The sequence below is a fragment of the Meriones unguiculatus genome, chromosome 1 (assembly GCF_030254825.1).
Source record: "Meriones unguiculatus strain TT.TT164.6M chromosome 1, Bangor_MerUng_6.1, whole genome shotgun sequence".
Taxonomy (NCBI): domain Eukaryota; kingdom Metazoa; phylum Chordata; class Mammalia; order Rodentia; family Muridae; genus Meriones; species Meriones unguiculatus.
This window is the reverse complement of record NC_083349.1, coordinates 56,769,789-56,783,083: the sequence shown is the minus strand read 5'-3', so window position 1 is coordinate 56,783,083 and position 13,295 is coordinate 56,769,789. Positions and strand designations below refer to the sequence as shown.

At 52.5% G+C, this 13,295-nt stretch overlaps 1 protein-coding gene across 1 annotated transcript; it reads right to left on the bottom strand.

The window, feature by feature from the left end:
* Positions 1-3,134: 3,134 nt before the first annotated feature.
* Positions 3,135-7,357, bottom strand: Marveld1 (MARVEL domain containing 1). The gene is made up of 2 exons (XM_021662669.2): positions 5,216-7,357; positions 3,135-3,997 (listed from the first exon to the last, which is right to left on the bottom strand). The coding sequence occupies exon 1, from the start codon at positions 7,116-7,118 to the stop codon at positions 6,597-6,599; it is 522 nt and encodes a 173-aa protein (XP_021518344.1). The 5' UTR covers positions 7,119-7,357; the 3' UTR covers positions 3,135-3,997; positions 5,216-6,596.
* Positions 7,358-13,295: the final 5,938 nt, after the last annotated feature.

Here is a 13,295-nt window from a genome sequence, read left to right as displayed (position 1 = left end):
TGGGAACATTTAACTGCCAGGCCCCGTGATCTATGGTCAGCATCTCATGATGCTCTTAGCGCATCCAGTGAGGGGGGCACTAGCATTAGTTGTCCCCGTTGGCCGAATGATGAAGTTCCGATCCATAGAGGCTTTGGAAACTGCCTCAGACCAGTCCAACTGACATGAAATTGGGTTGGCCTGACTGGAGGAGAGTCAGTCACGTTAACTGCTCAGGAGCCACAGGAGTTGGGGAACATGTGAGAGGCAGGACTGAAAAGTAGTCAGGCCAGGTGGTTGCACTGAAGGCACGGGGCCCGAAAGATTGTCTGAGTTCAGGGTAGTCTGTGCACATCTGGCAAGCAGGAACTGGCACCCTGAGCTGCTTAAACCTGAAGGGAACTCTCCAACGTTCCCATCAAGCGGGAAGAGGAAAGTTGATGCAATCCAAATTTGTAACAGCCAGCTTTCTTTACAGTCTGTCCTTCCTGCCGTGGCTCCAGACAAGACATAAACTCAGATGAACTTCATTTGGATGAAGTCTCTGTGTAACACAACAGGCTAGAAATTACAGAGGGGAATAAAAATGAGCTCCTAAAGGAGCGTACCAGGAAGTACTAGCATTTCCTTAGCTGGCTTTCATAGGAAATGTATGTAAACAAAGCCCCTGCCAACGGCTCCGGGAACAGCCAGCCTGTCCTTTCCCCTCAGCTGCTCTAAATGCCAGGGAAAGACCTTCAGTGCCACTTCCTCCTCCCTCAGCCTGTCACCATGTTTTTTCTTGCAACACTAGCTCCTTAACAGACCAGACAAAAAAAATTTTTTTTTTTTTTTGCTTTTCAAGACAGGGTTTCTTTGTGTAGCCTTGGCTGTCCTGGACTCGCTTTGTAGAACAGGCTGGCCTCGAACTCGGAATATTCCTTCTCTTAATTCACTTTATTTTGTTGTATAAGTGTTTTGGTTGAATGTGTGTGTGCATACCATGTGCATACCTGGTGCCTGAGGAGGTCAGAAGAGGGCATCCGATCCCTTACGACTGGAGTGATAGACAGCTGGGAGCCACCATGTGAGTGCTGGAAACTGAATGAGGGCCCTCTGCAACAGCAGCAAGTGTCCTTAACCACTGAGCTAGAGCCGAGAAGGAAAGTTAAAATAAATAAATAAATACAGATGAGCTCTGCCCTACAAATCCTTCAGAGAACTTATGAAAAACAAAACAAAACAACAAAAATACTTTTCCAAGCTTGGACTCCTCTCCAAGTGCATGAATCCTCCACCCGTCATCCCATAAAAGCTTCCAAGACTAATTCCCATTTGGAGAATGGGAACTAGCACTGCTTCATTTTCCCAACCCCAAACTTGAATGAAGTTATCTGTTCCAGCAGTTTCTGTCCTATTTTATTTTGATAAGAGGATCTTCATGCCAAGTAACATGTGGATGGTTTGGGAGAAAGCTTGTCTACTTGGAGACTGGAGAGATGGCTCAGTGGTTAAGAGTTTTCACTGCCCTTGCAGAAGATCAGAGTTTGGTCCCCAGCACCCACATCTGTGACTCACAGATCTATAACTCTAGTCCTAAGCTGAAGCCAATCAGTGGCTTCAGGCTCAGTGAGAGACCCAGACTGAAAAAAAAAAAGTTTCTGGTAAGATAGGTCAGCAGGTAAGAGCACTTGTTTCTGCAGAGGACCCAGGTTTGATTTCCAGCCTCCCCATGGTAGTTCACAAGCATCCATAGTTCTGGGATGAACAAGATAACACAGTCATGCATGGGAACAAATCACTCATAACATAAAATAAAATAAATATATCTAAAGAAAATGAGGTGAAGGCAAGTGGGTGGCACTCAGGAGGCAGGAAAAGGTGGGTCTTCCTCTTTGAGGCCAACACATCTCCATAACTGTTGGGTGGTTTTTCCTCCTGGCCCTAAGCTCCCAGAATAATGACTCATGAGACTCAAAATACGTTTACAAATACCTAGGCCACCTAGCTAGGCTCGCCTCTGACTAGCTCATAATTTAAAGCTTTGCCATGTGGCTGGTTACCTCTGCTCAGGCACCATGCACCCATCCTCCTCACATATTGCTGGCCAAATCTCCTCCACCTGGCTCTATCCCAGAATCCTTCCTGCCTATCAGGTGTCCCACCTCCTACTTCCTGCTTCAGCTACAAACCATTAGCTTTTATTAACAGGTGGTGCTTTCATACAGACACAAGAAATTCTCTCTACACATAGCCAGTTTCAGGCCATCCAGGACTACATGGTCAGACTACACATAAAAAAAAAAAGTGGAGAAGCAATTGAGGAAAATGAGGAAGACATGTGAAGTTGACAGTAGCCTCCGTGGGCATATTTTCCCACACGTGTGTACACACAAACACACAAAGAAATAGGCAAGAGAGGAGACAGAAGAGGGGGGTGGGTGTTCAGCAGCAAGTGACACTTCTCTTCACGCTGGAAACCCCACACCAAAGCAAAAAGAGAAGGGATGTGGGTTTGCGTGCATGTCGTTGGAGAAGGGTCTTGGGAAGAGCTGGCAGGTTTGAAGCACATTTGGCATCAGATCCTGTCTAGTGCTGTTAGAAGGGAGGTAAGCTCTGATGGCAGAATCCTATTTCCCAGCAGCAGGAGGAGCGAGATACCACTCCCTTCCACTCTGAGACTCATTATTCCAGGGCATCTCTGTCATCAGGGAACAGCTGGCCAATAACCTCTGGGGGGGTCAGGGCCACAGGCCAGGCACAGTCGGATAAACATGGCCTGGGCTCCAGGCACCTCCAACTTTTCTCATAATCAGCTATAAAGCACTGCGCAAGTTGCCTCTGTGCCAGGACTAATTCCTCCTCTGTGTGATGGGGTTGGACCAGAACAGGACCCTGCTGGCTCTACAGCAGTCACTCCCAGCCTGACAGGGAGTCGCACCCATAAAGAGGGGCCAGTAGAGAGCAGACAGGAGGGAGGAAACCTCTGAAGTTCTCTTCAGCACCAACCAAAAACAGAGTGTTTCTCTCTGCATCCTGCCCTCAGGCCCCTCCTAACCACAATGGAATACTGTGAGCTCATTTTCCCTTCCTGCCTAGAAGGCAAGAGCAGGGTGCCAAGGGAACCCAGGTGAAAGTTACCATAGAGGACCAGGATGTGAGACACAAACACAAGATCAGACAAACCAAACTTTATTCCAAAAAGCATACTGATGTAACCATGACTGCACTACAGGATAAGGCACGTGGCCCCTCTCTTTAACCACCCTCCCTATACCAAAACCTACCCCTGCTGGGCCTTTGTACACACTGTAGAAATTGTTCTCTGGGCCCACAAGAGGCCCCCAACTTATGTTTGGGAGCTGTCTGGGTGGTCTAGGCCTGGCCCCGGTCCTGGTGTCAGAGAGGTAAGCCAGGGAGAACACTGCCAGTTTCCAAACACTCTGGCCCATCAGGTGATCATTCTATGACATTTGAGGAAAGGTGGTGCGTAACAGTCCATGCTTCTCACACTTGGTAAACAGAGGGACCACCAGACTGATAGAAGCCAAGCTGGAAGGCACATCAGGAGGAGAGAATGAGCTCTGGAATGCTACATACAGGCACATCGCGGTACATGAGGCACCAGAAAGGCCAAGATGTGTGCTCCTGAGTAAGGTTGCCTGGCCACAGACCCAGAGCACTGGGGCTGAGTTGATCCTGAGGGGACTGGACCTGAGCTTAGACAGTGATATAAAAAAAAGATGAACAGGTAAAGAATGCAAGCTGGACCTGAGAACCATCATTTGGGGAATGGGAAATGGGCAGGCAGAGCTCAGTCCCAAGTGTCCAGAATCTTGTGCCCAAAATGATAACATAGGAGTCCGGGAATCCTCTAGCATCAAGGAAGAAGTCAGTCTTCCCACCACAGTTCTTCCACCAGACAGCGTGCAGAAAAGACTGCCGGCTTCCCACCTGCCCTGCAGCAGCGAAGACTCCCAAACCCTCTGCTGGCCCCAGGCAGACCAGTGACTCTTTGGGGCCTCAGCAACACGGGAACCTGCAACATAAGAGCAAAAGTCATTGGCTCTCAAGGTGTCCCAGCAAAGCCCACGGCAGACACAGACTGCTCCTATCTCTGGTTGGAAGAATGCTCACTAGCTCTTCCTCACGAGCATCCTTTGTGGAACGTGGCAGCAGAGCTAGCTCAAGACAATGAAGAACACAGAAGGTCATGTTCTGGTATTTCCCAGAGCAGGGGAAAACAAAAAACAAACCACAAAACCCAGCAAATATCTCCCACAAACTTTTTTGTTGTTTTGTTTCTTTGGAGGATAGTGTCTTACTATGTGTCTGGGGCTGGCCTGGAACTCACTATGTAGCCCAGACTGTCCTTGAACTCATGACCCTACCCTCTATAACCTCCAACACTCTAGGATTACCGGTACGAGCATGCCTCGCTTAAACTCCCATAATCCTAGTGTTTTGCAAGATGAAAACAGTTTTGGAGGTACACGGTGGTGATGGTTGTGCTGTGTGACTGTCCTTGATGACACCAAACTGGCATTAACGCTGGTTACAAGGGTAAATTTTAGGCCATGCTCTTTTTTTTTTTTTTTTTTTTTTACCTATTTAGAAAAAATATTTCTGATGCTGAGTCCTGAACCAAGGCCCTCATACATACAGTACACTGTTCTATTTCACACCATACCTTATCCCAGAAAAAAAAAATAATTACCATATCAAATACATATTGACCCTCACTGCACATAATATAGCCTGGTATTGAAGAAACTGGACCATCAGTGTTCAAAGCCAACCTCTATCACTCATTACCAAGGAGACATTGGGTATTGCTCTCAGTATTTTACAGAGAATTCGTGCATTCAGGCAGTGTGCCCACAACGGAGGGCTATGGTAGGCGCTACTTCCAATTTATACTCCAGCCACCACCTTCATAATGGCGGCAGACAATCCGCACACCTCCACAGCAGTGGAAAATGCTCCTGCAGGGGCTGGGTGTGGCTCTGTGACAGATGCTTCCTCCAAACCACAGGAGCACTGAGCTCTGTCTCTAACACGCAGTGTCCTGTGTTTCCAGAGAGAGCCGACCCTGAGTTAGGAAAAACAGTGGATTTCCATATCTGTGGGCCATTGTGGTTATCACTGTCCCTGCAACTCTCTCTGAATAAAATCACTTTTATTTTGGAAGAAGAGACACCACCATGCTTTCCACTCAAAGGCCTACACCCCTTCCCAGTTACCCAAAACGCCTTACCTTAGAGGTGGCACCAGCTGTCCACCCCAGGTCCAGACAGCTCTCGATTGGTGGCAGAGCTCATCCCACCAGCTGCTCAGAGTCAGGGCCAGGCTCCCTCACAAACGACTGTCTTTTTGACTGGGCGGCCACCTAGATATCCTCAGCTTCCTATTTCCAACAATGTGAACGAATATTCAACAGTTCTCAGGTCTGGCTGGTGAGGGGCATCTAGCTCCTTTGTCACTGGGTGGACCCCCTGAGAGAGAAATTCCCAGGGAAGAGGAGCTTCCCAACCTGCACTGGGTCAACCTGTGGGAATGACCTAGACAGCTCAGTGTCTTGACATGGGAATGGCTTAGGCGCACTTGTGAGTCAGGAAACTAGGTTAGCATGTATGGGCATGGTACCTGCGGGGTTTCTCAGAGAGACCTCATTATGCTCACAAACACTGTGAATCTGCACTGGAAGACAGCACCTTTGACAAACCCATTTGCCTTCTAAACCTTCTTTTGGAGGTAGCACGTGAATGGCTCCCTAGATAACCCACTGCTTCAGAGGAAAGAGTATGGTTCTAATCGTAAAACCAGTTGTTTTAAGATTAGGAGTTGGATCTGGCTCCCCGAAGGGGTGGGCATCACCTTAACAATCGCCGTTGGTCACGTGGGATTCCCCAATACAAACATATTTAAGACTGGGGTGCTGCAGAAGCTGCTGAGTGACATCTGGGAGGCCGGGGAAGTTAGAGCATTTGGCCCAGTCTGAATGAACCCCAAAATAAAGGCGGGGAGAAGGCTGGTGTGGTTTAGGAAAGTACAGCCAGACGGCCTTTGCCATCCACCACCCCTGCAGCTGGCTCCACCCGCAGATTTCGGTGGTCGAGGGCTGCTCAGGGAGAGATCCAAACTCTTAACTAAACTCTTAACGTCATCCATCCCAGCACCAGCTAAGGCCTGTCCCCAGCCCCACTGGCAGCTGCCTGACTGCATTCTACACCACCCCAGGGCTGGAAGAGGGGGCAGGGAAAGGATGCTCTTCCGACTGCAGGGCAGGAGGGAGGGGGCAGTGGCGCAGCCCAAAGACTGGTTCCAATTTGGTCCCTCGGATCTACGCGGCAGCCTGTCCACGTCTAGCTCGCGACAGGGAATGGGGAAAGGGACTTCCAGGCTTAGCCTGGGGCGGCCCGTCTGGGTGTGTGCGTCAGCGCCTCGGATAGCTGCGCAGGTCCCTGGAAGCTGATGTGGCAGTTAGACTGGAACCGAACGACGTCGGGGGGCCAGGGCGCGGGCGGTGAAACACAGGCAGGGAGAGGGTGCTGGGGCGCACTGGCACGGGGCGGCGGCAGGAAAGGCTCGGGAGGGTCCCCCCCGCACCGATGTGGGCCGCGGTGGAGCGGGCGGCCTCACACCACCTCCTCCTTGCCCTGGTAGCGACGGCAGCAGCCGTAGAGTGCCGAGAGCAGGTAGAGACCGAGGCAGAGGCCGCCGCAGACGGAGGCCGCCAGGAAGGCATGGTAGGCGCAGGGGAGACGGTAGCTCTTGAGGTTGCAGTAGCTGTGGCGCTGCGTCTGGTCGATCATGATGCCCGTCGCGGCCCCGTAGAGAGCGGCCGCCAGCAGGTCGTGCGCCACGTTGACCACGAGCCAGCGCGAGCCCAGCACGGGCACCAGCTCCTGCTTGCCCAGCAGCGTGATGAAGTAGAGCCCCAGGGTGAGCAGCCAGAAGAGCACGGACACGAAGAGCGCGAAGTGCACCGGGCCCTGGTACTTGCTGGTGGCGATGGTGATCCAGAAGGCGGCCCCGGCCAGCAGCTGCAGCAGCCGCAGCACGCCCAGCGGGCCGCGCAGGAAGGCCCGCTGCAGGCGCAGGGAGCCGCGGGCCGCGCGCGCCTGGGGCGGCGGCTGGCGCGGGGGCGGCGGGAGCATGGCCCCCGGACGCGGCGGCGGCGGCGGCGGCGCCCCGAGCAGCGGAATGGCGGCGCCTTGCTCGCGGGGGCGGCCCGGCCCCGGGCCCGCGGCTCCCGCTGCTCCCGCCGAGGCCTGCGCTCCTCTCTCTCTGCTCGGAGACCTCAAAGCTGCTTCCCCTCGCCTCTCTTCCTTCCCTCTCTTCGGCTTTCTCTCCCTCTCTCCAGCCCTCCTACCCGCTCTTTGGCCGTCCCCTTCGTCGGTCTCCACCCCTGCTCGCGCCTCCCGGCTTCCTGCCGTCGCGCCCTCCACCCTGGCTCACCCCCCCCCCCCTTCTCCTCCGCTCCCATTCCTTGATCCTCTGGCCAGGGCCGAAAGCCCGCACTCCCTAGCCCACGGCAGGCCTTCTGCCCAGGCTGCCCGTGCTGCTAGGCCAAGTTTTCCATTTCTGGAGCCACCCCAGCTCGCCCTGCCTCGCAGGCCTGGCCGATCTTCTAGAAGGAAGCTGGCTACAACAGTGTTCTCCCAGCCTGTGTCTCAGACCCCTTGATTACCCCTCTCCCGGGTCATAGGAGACTGGAGACATAGTGCCTTCCTTCGAGGCCTCCTGGCACATCTGGGCGCCACAAGTGGGCAGGAGGCCTGAACTGACATCTGTTTTCCTGGAACACCCTCAGTGCCCTGCACTTGCCCACCACAAACTCGTCCTGTCCAAAGCTGGCCTCAGACTGTCTTTTGCCATGAAATTCTTCTGGTCAGAGTGAGGAGGCCCAGCTGCCTCGCCCGCAGCGCACAGAGCATAGCGATGCCAAACACTTTTGGCTATTCTTTGCTTCTTGCTTAGATTAAAAAAACATGCCACCTACCATGGTCCGGACACCGGCCCAGTTCTAAGAGACAGCATGTCCTGTGTGCTTAACTAGTCATCCAGACAGCAAGGACCCCAACGGTGCCAAGGTTTGTTGGCATCACAGGGCCCATGCTCTGTGTGTATCCTCATGTAAGCCTCCAAAGACACAAGAGATTGAGAACAATCGTTTTCATTACGTTCCTAAAGCCCAGAGGGGCTCAGACCGGGAAACCAGTGATGGCTGCTGGTTCCTCTTCTCTCCCCCGTTCCCTAGCCCACCGGTGAGTCAGCCTTGGTGCTTCAGCAGTGCTCTGAAACAGTGTTCTTAAGGTAGTGTGGCGCTGCGTCCTGCCGATGTGGCATATTTCGTAATCTGCCCCCAACCGAGCTCCAATTTCTTGTTTATTTTTTTTCCTCTTCCTTCCTTCCCCCACCCATGCCCAAGCTCTGTCACCTCTCGCAAGTTTCCCACATAAATTCAGAATGCCCTTCCTTTTCCAGTCCCTCCTCAGCTGGTGGACAATATTCAGTTTAAGCACTGCTGGTTTGGGGCCCAGCTTCCCACACGGACAACTGTTTGCTGGTCTAGGCCTCCGTACCATCCCTCTGCAGTGGTTCTGCAGACTCTACCGCGCTATAAACCATGGTCTATCCTAGATTATCCGTCTGTGCCTGGGCCTCACATATAGGAGACCCTCAGTACATATGAATGGAATTGCTTGCCGAGTGGCTGCAGGAACAGGACTGGACCTAAGTGAGATGGTCTAAATAGGTTATGGCCCCCAGACACTCATTGCGTGGCCCACAGGGAGTGGCACTATTGGGAGGCGTGGCCTTGCTGGAGTAGGTGTGGCCTTGTTGTTGGAGTGGGTGTGGTCTTAGAAGAACACTGTGAAGGTGGGCTTTGAGGTCTTACGTGCTCAAGCCATGCCCAGCGTAGCACGCAGTCTCCTGCGCCTGCAGAGCCAGATGAGAACTCTCAGTTCCTTCTCCAGCCCCATGTCTGCCTGCGTGCCACCTTGTTTCCCACCACGATGATGAACTAAACCTCTGACACTGTAAACCAGCCCTGATTAAATCTTTTCTTGTACAAGTGTTGCCGTGGCAATGGTGTCTCTCTGCAGCAATAGAAATTCTAAAGCACTAAGCAAGCCACGTTTGCCTACGGGACAATGCCTGCATCAGACTCCAGCTGATCCTTCCCCCTTCATCTCCCCGTTCTTAACTCAGTGTCCCTTGGCCTGGCACAGCAGGTCCCTTCTTCAGCAGCCTGGCTCCCCTTTGAAGAAAAAAAAAGCTTTGGCCTGTAACTGCCACCCTGGCCTATATACACTCCTCCAGAAAGCTCCAGATGGGTATTATAAAGGCTTAAACTGTGGTGTGTGACACAGTCACACACAAAACAGCACCGCCTTGGAATCAAGCCCACCATTGCTTCACTACTCCATAGTTGGGCATGGAGGAGGGGTTGCCTAAGCTCCTGTGCCTGATGACTTCATCTGTGAAAGCATTTCATGCAGCAGGCAGGACACGATGCGTGTTTAGTAAGTACCGAGTGCCATTTTAGAGGCCAGGGACACATGGCACGTGTCGTTTCGGAAACAGAATGTTCACTGTGTTAGGCCCTGTGGCAAAAAGTTGTATCTGCTTTCCAGCTGACGGTCACCAACCCTGTGAGGTACTTGCTCTTTTAGCTCTGATCCTCTGATGGGGACAGCGGGTTCAGAGCATTGAAGACGTTGACCTTGAGGAGCAGCCAGGCGAAGCTGACTCCTCATCCACAGTCCAAATGCTGCTACATGTTTCTCATGTTTTGTTTTCAGCTACTCTTTCAAGGACCCAGAAAAGTGACCCAGAGGCTGTGTCACGATGGAATCCAAACCTGCATGCTCTGATCCTAACTCAGCAGCCCCTGGAGGGATGTCCTCAATCCCCTTCACTACAGTTGAGATGCTTGACCTGCTTCTAGCACTGAATCGGGTTGCTGGGCTGCTGAGGGCATTTCTGCCAGCAGGGAGCCTGAGCCACAGACCGTAGGAGCAAGGGAACAGAATTCTTCCATCTTAGAAAGGCATCAGAAGACTTGTGGGTTAGGGCGCCACCTGGCGGACATAGCTTTGAGCTTCAGGCTTCTCAACTTGGCTCCTTACATGGAAGAGTCCTTCAATAGCTTTGGGACGTTATTTTTAGCCTCTGGAACCTTGAAAACATTCCAAGAGGCGGCGGAGCAGACTCTCTGGAAAAGGGTAACTATACAGAAAAAAAAAGCTTTGATTCTGTCCTACTCGAGGACTCTAGTCTAAGCACCTGCCAGACACAAACACTTTCTATATAAAGTAAGAATGAAGAGGAATCACCCCTGTCCCCAAGTGCTGGCACTCTGCTGGTTGCTAAGGGACAGCTGTGGACACAAAAGACAAGGAAAGGAGGGTTACGAGTAAACTATAAAAGAGGAGAGACTATTGCGAGGGGAAATCTGGGGACTTCTCAGTCACAGCTGTCCTGGAGGGTGGGTAGTATTCAGACCAGAAGGAACAGGAGGGCTATCTGCAGGGGCCCTGAGCCTGCTGGATGTCCCCCGGGTATACCTAGAATAGAAGAACCACGATCGTGCTTTCCCGGACGATCCTTCATTGCGTGGGTGCAGCCTGAGACCTCGGGGATAAGACATTATGTTGCTCCAAAGAAGAGGAGAGTTTACAGTTAGGCAAGTCAATTTGGCCCACCAAGGGGTCCGCAGGCCACAAGCAGCCCGGACTCTGGATAGAGGCAGGAGCTAGGGGCAACAGTCTGGGCGTGGACACGTGGTGAAGGAATTTGAATGACCACCCCTGCTCACCCCAAGGGATGTCAGCTAGCCAGACCAGAAGCCATAAGGTCCCCAGGGGCTCACTGTTGTCCTGAGGCCGTGCCATCAAGAAGAGAGCTGGGAATGTTAATGGAACCTCCCACTGGGTCTCTGATGGGGACATGCCGGCCCTAGCTAACCTCAGCTGGGAATTACTTGGCCAAGGGGCTCAGGAGGGAGAGGGAGTAGCCCAAGAGGAAGATCCAACATGTACAGAGCACCTCCACCAGGCAGCCCTCAGTGCTTGCCACCCTGACCTGGTTCACCTCCCACAACAGTGCTGTAACAAGACAGGTGCTTTAAAAACAAACAAACAAACAAACAAAAAACAAAAAACACATCCTCAATTCATAATAAGGAAAGTGAGGCACTGCAGCGCTTCACAAATCATCCAGTGTGTGCCGCAACTTGAAGAGAAAGAAACCGAATCCACACATTTGGTCTCCAGATGTAGATTTTCATCACTGTGCCTATCTGGGACGTCAGCTTTAGTCTGAGGGAAGATGAAACTCTTTCCCTGTGTGGTAGAAAAGAGAAAGTCCAAATGCCTGGCGATGGGTCAGCAAGGAGGAGCCAGGAAGAACCCTGAGAGGAGGGGTGGGTATACAGGCCTGTCTTGAGATCCACACTTGGGGAGCTTGGCCCTGCCTGCTGCTTGTTTCTCCTGCTATGGCACGTCAGGAAGGGGCTGTCCCCTGATCCCTTTAATGCAGGAAGATGGACCGGAAGGGCAAGGCTGGAGCTGAGTGGTCCTCTGCCCTGAGTGTTAGCTGCATCCTCCAAAACCTGTGAGGCTGACAGTTTTACTGTCTCCATGTGACAAGAGGACAATGAGATTCAGAAAAGTTGAACTAGTAAGTAGCAGAGCAAGGAACTCAGGTTCCACGCATGGACACTAGAAACCACATTGGCTGTCGTCAGGCTTCGAATCTGCTTTAACCATGCACTCCCCAGGAAGGCCAGCCTCACAGGAAACGCTTTAAAAGACATTGCCCCCTCGGACCACTTGGCTCTCCAGCCTTGGGTCACCTCCGGAGTCTCTTAGAGATGTGGAAAGACACCACCCTGGCCTCCACTCTGCCCCGAGAGACTCCCCCATCCTACTCAAAAGAATTAAACCCTGCTGCCGTGCCCCAAAGAGGTCAAAGTCACACAAGAGACGTGGCCTGACCCAAGTAGCCAGCTGACTGGTACAGACCAAATAAGGCAGCAGGTGGAGCTGAAATGCTATGGGAATTGAGTCCTCCATCCTCAGGGCCTCAGCCCCGGCTGGTGTAGTGGCTCTGGGCAGGAAGCCCTGTAAGACTCAAGGCAGACCTCTCCTGTTCCACGTCTGACCCCTGGTGGTGCCCCCAGAATCATCTTCCTGTGATTTGAGTTAGTAGTTGCTCCTGTTGGAACTCAGGCTAAGGTAGCCAAGGCAGCACATGTCACAAGTATGTGGGGAGCAGAAATTCCGGGAAGTCAGAGAAAGCTGGAGTAGAGAGGAACCTGGTGCCAGGGAGGGGGGGAATTCTCCAGAGAAACACTCAAGGCAATGGAGAGGTGGGAAGGAAAGAGAAGAGAGGGAAGGGAGAAGGAAGGGGAGACAGGGAGAGAGGAGGGAGGGACACACAGAGAGAGAAATCACAAGGAATCTGCTCACAAAATTCCAGAGGCTCAAATCTGCAGTTGGTCGGCCAGAGGCCCACTGGAAGGGAATCAGCACCCTTCAGTTACTCCTAGGAGGATCAGGCTTTTCGTGGGAGTCAGATCTTCAGCTGATTGGATGAAGCTCGCCCTTGTGGGGAGGCTGAGGGGGGGAGGGCAGTGATCTGCTTCACTCAGTCCACCAACTCACAAACTCACCTCATCCAGCAGCATCCTCACAGATTGTGTCTTAGTCCATCTGCTGTTACTGTAACAGACCACTTAAGAGCGGAGAATTTATAAAGTTTGTCTTGGCTGCTGGTTCAGAGGGCTGGGAAGTCCTCTGTGTTTGAACAACCACATCTGGTGAGGGCAATGGCTGCTTCAGCCCATAGCGGAAACGCGGAAAGGTAAATGGATGCACGAGAAGGAGGCGGCCTTACGTTATAACCTCGTCTACAGCTCTCAGAGTGACTGACTCCGCCTGTGAGAGACCGCCACCGGATGAGAACGGTAACAAGCCACCTCCATGACCTAGTCACACGGTAACATCCTGCCGCTCGACGCGGGTACCGTGCCCATCGTGGAAGCCAGCCGGCATAGTTAAAGGAGAGGATGTTATTCAAACCATAACGCCCAGAAAATTGTTTAGCCGAGTATCTGGGCACCCTGTGACCTGGTCAACACACACAATTGCCTTCATAAACTGATACGAATAGATGAAAGATGATGAAAGGCTGACAGCAAGCCTCCCGGGGCTTGCTCCAGGTCACAGCTGGACCCCATTACTGTGAACACACATGGCTCACAGGAACCTCACTCCCCATTTCTTTGCCTGAACTAATTTACATATGCTTTGCAGTGACCTGTG

Coding starts and splice junctions, on each gene's coding strand:
- Marveld1 (XM_021662669.2), bottom strand. CDS start 7,118: ATGCTCCCGCCGCCCCCGCGCCAGCCGCCGCCCCAGGCGCGCGCGGCC.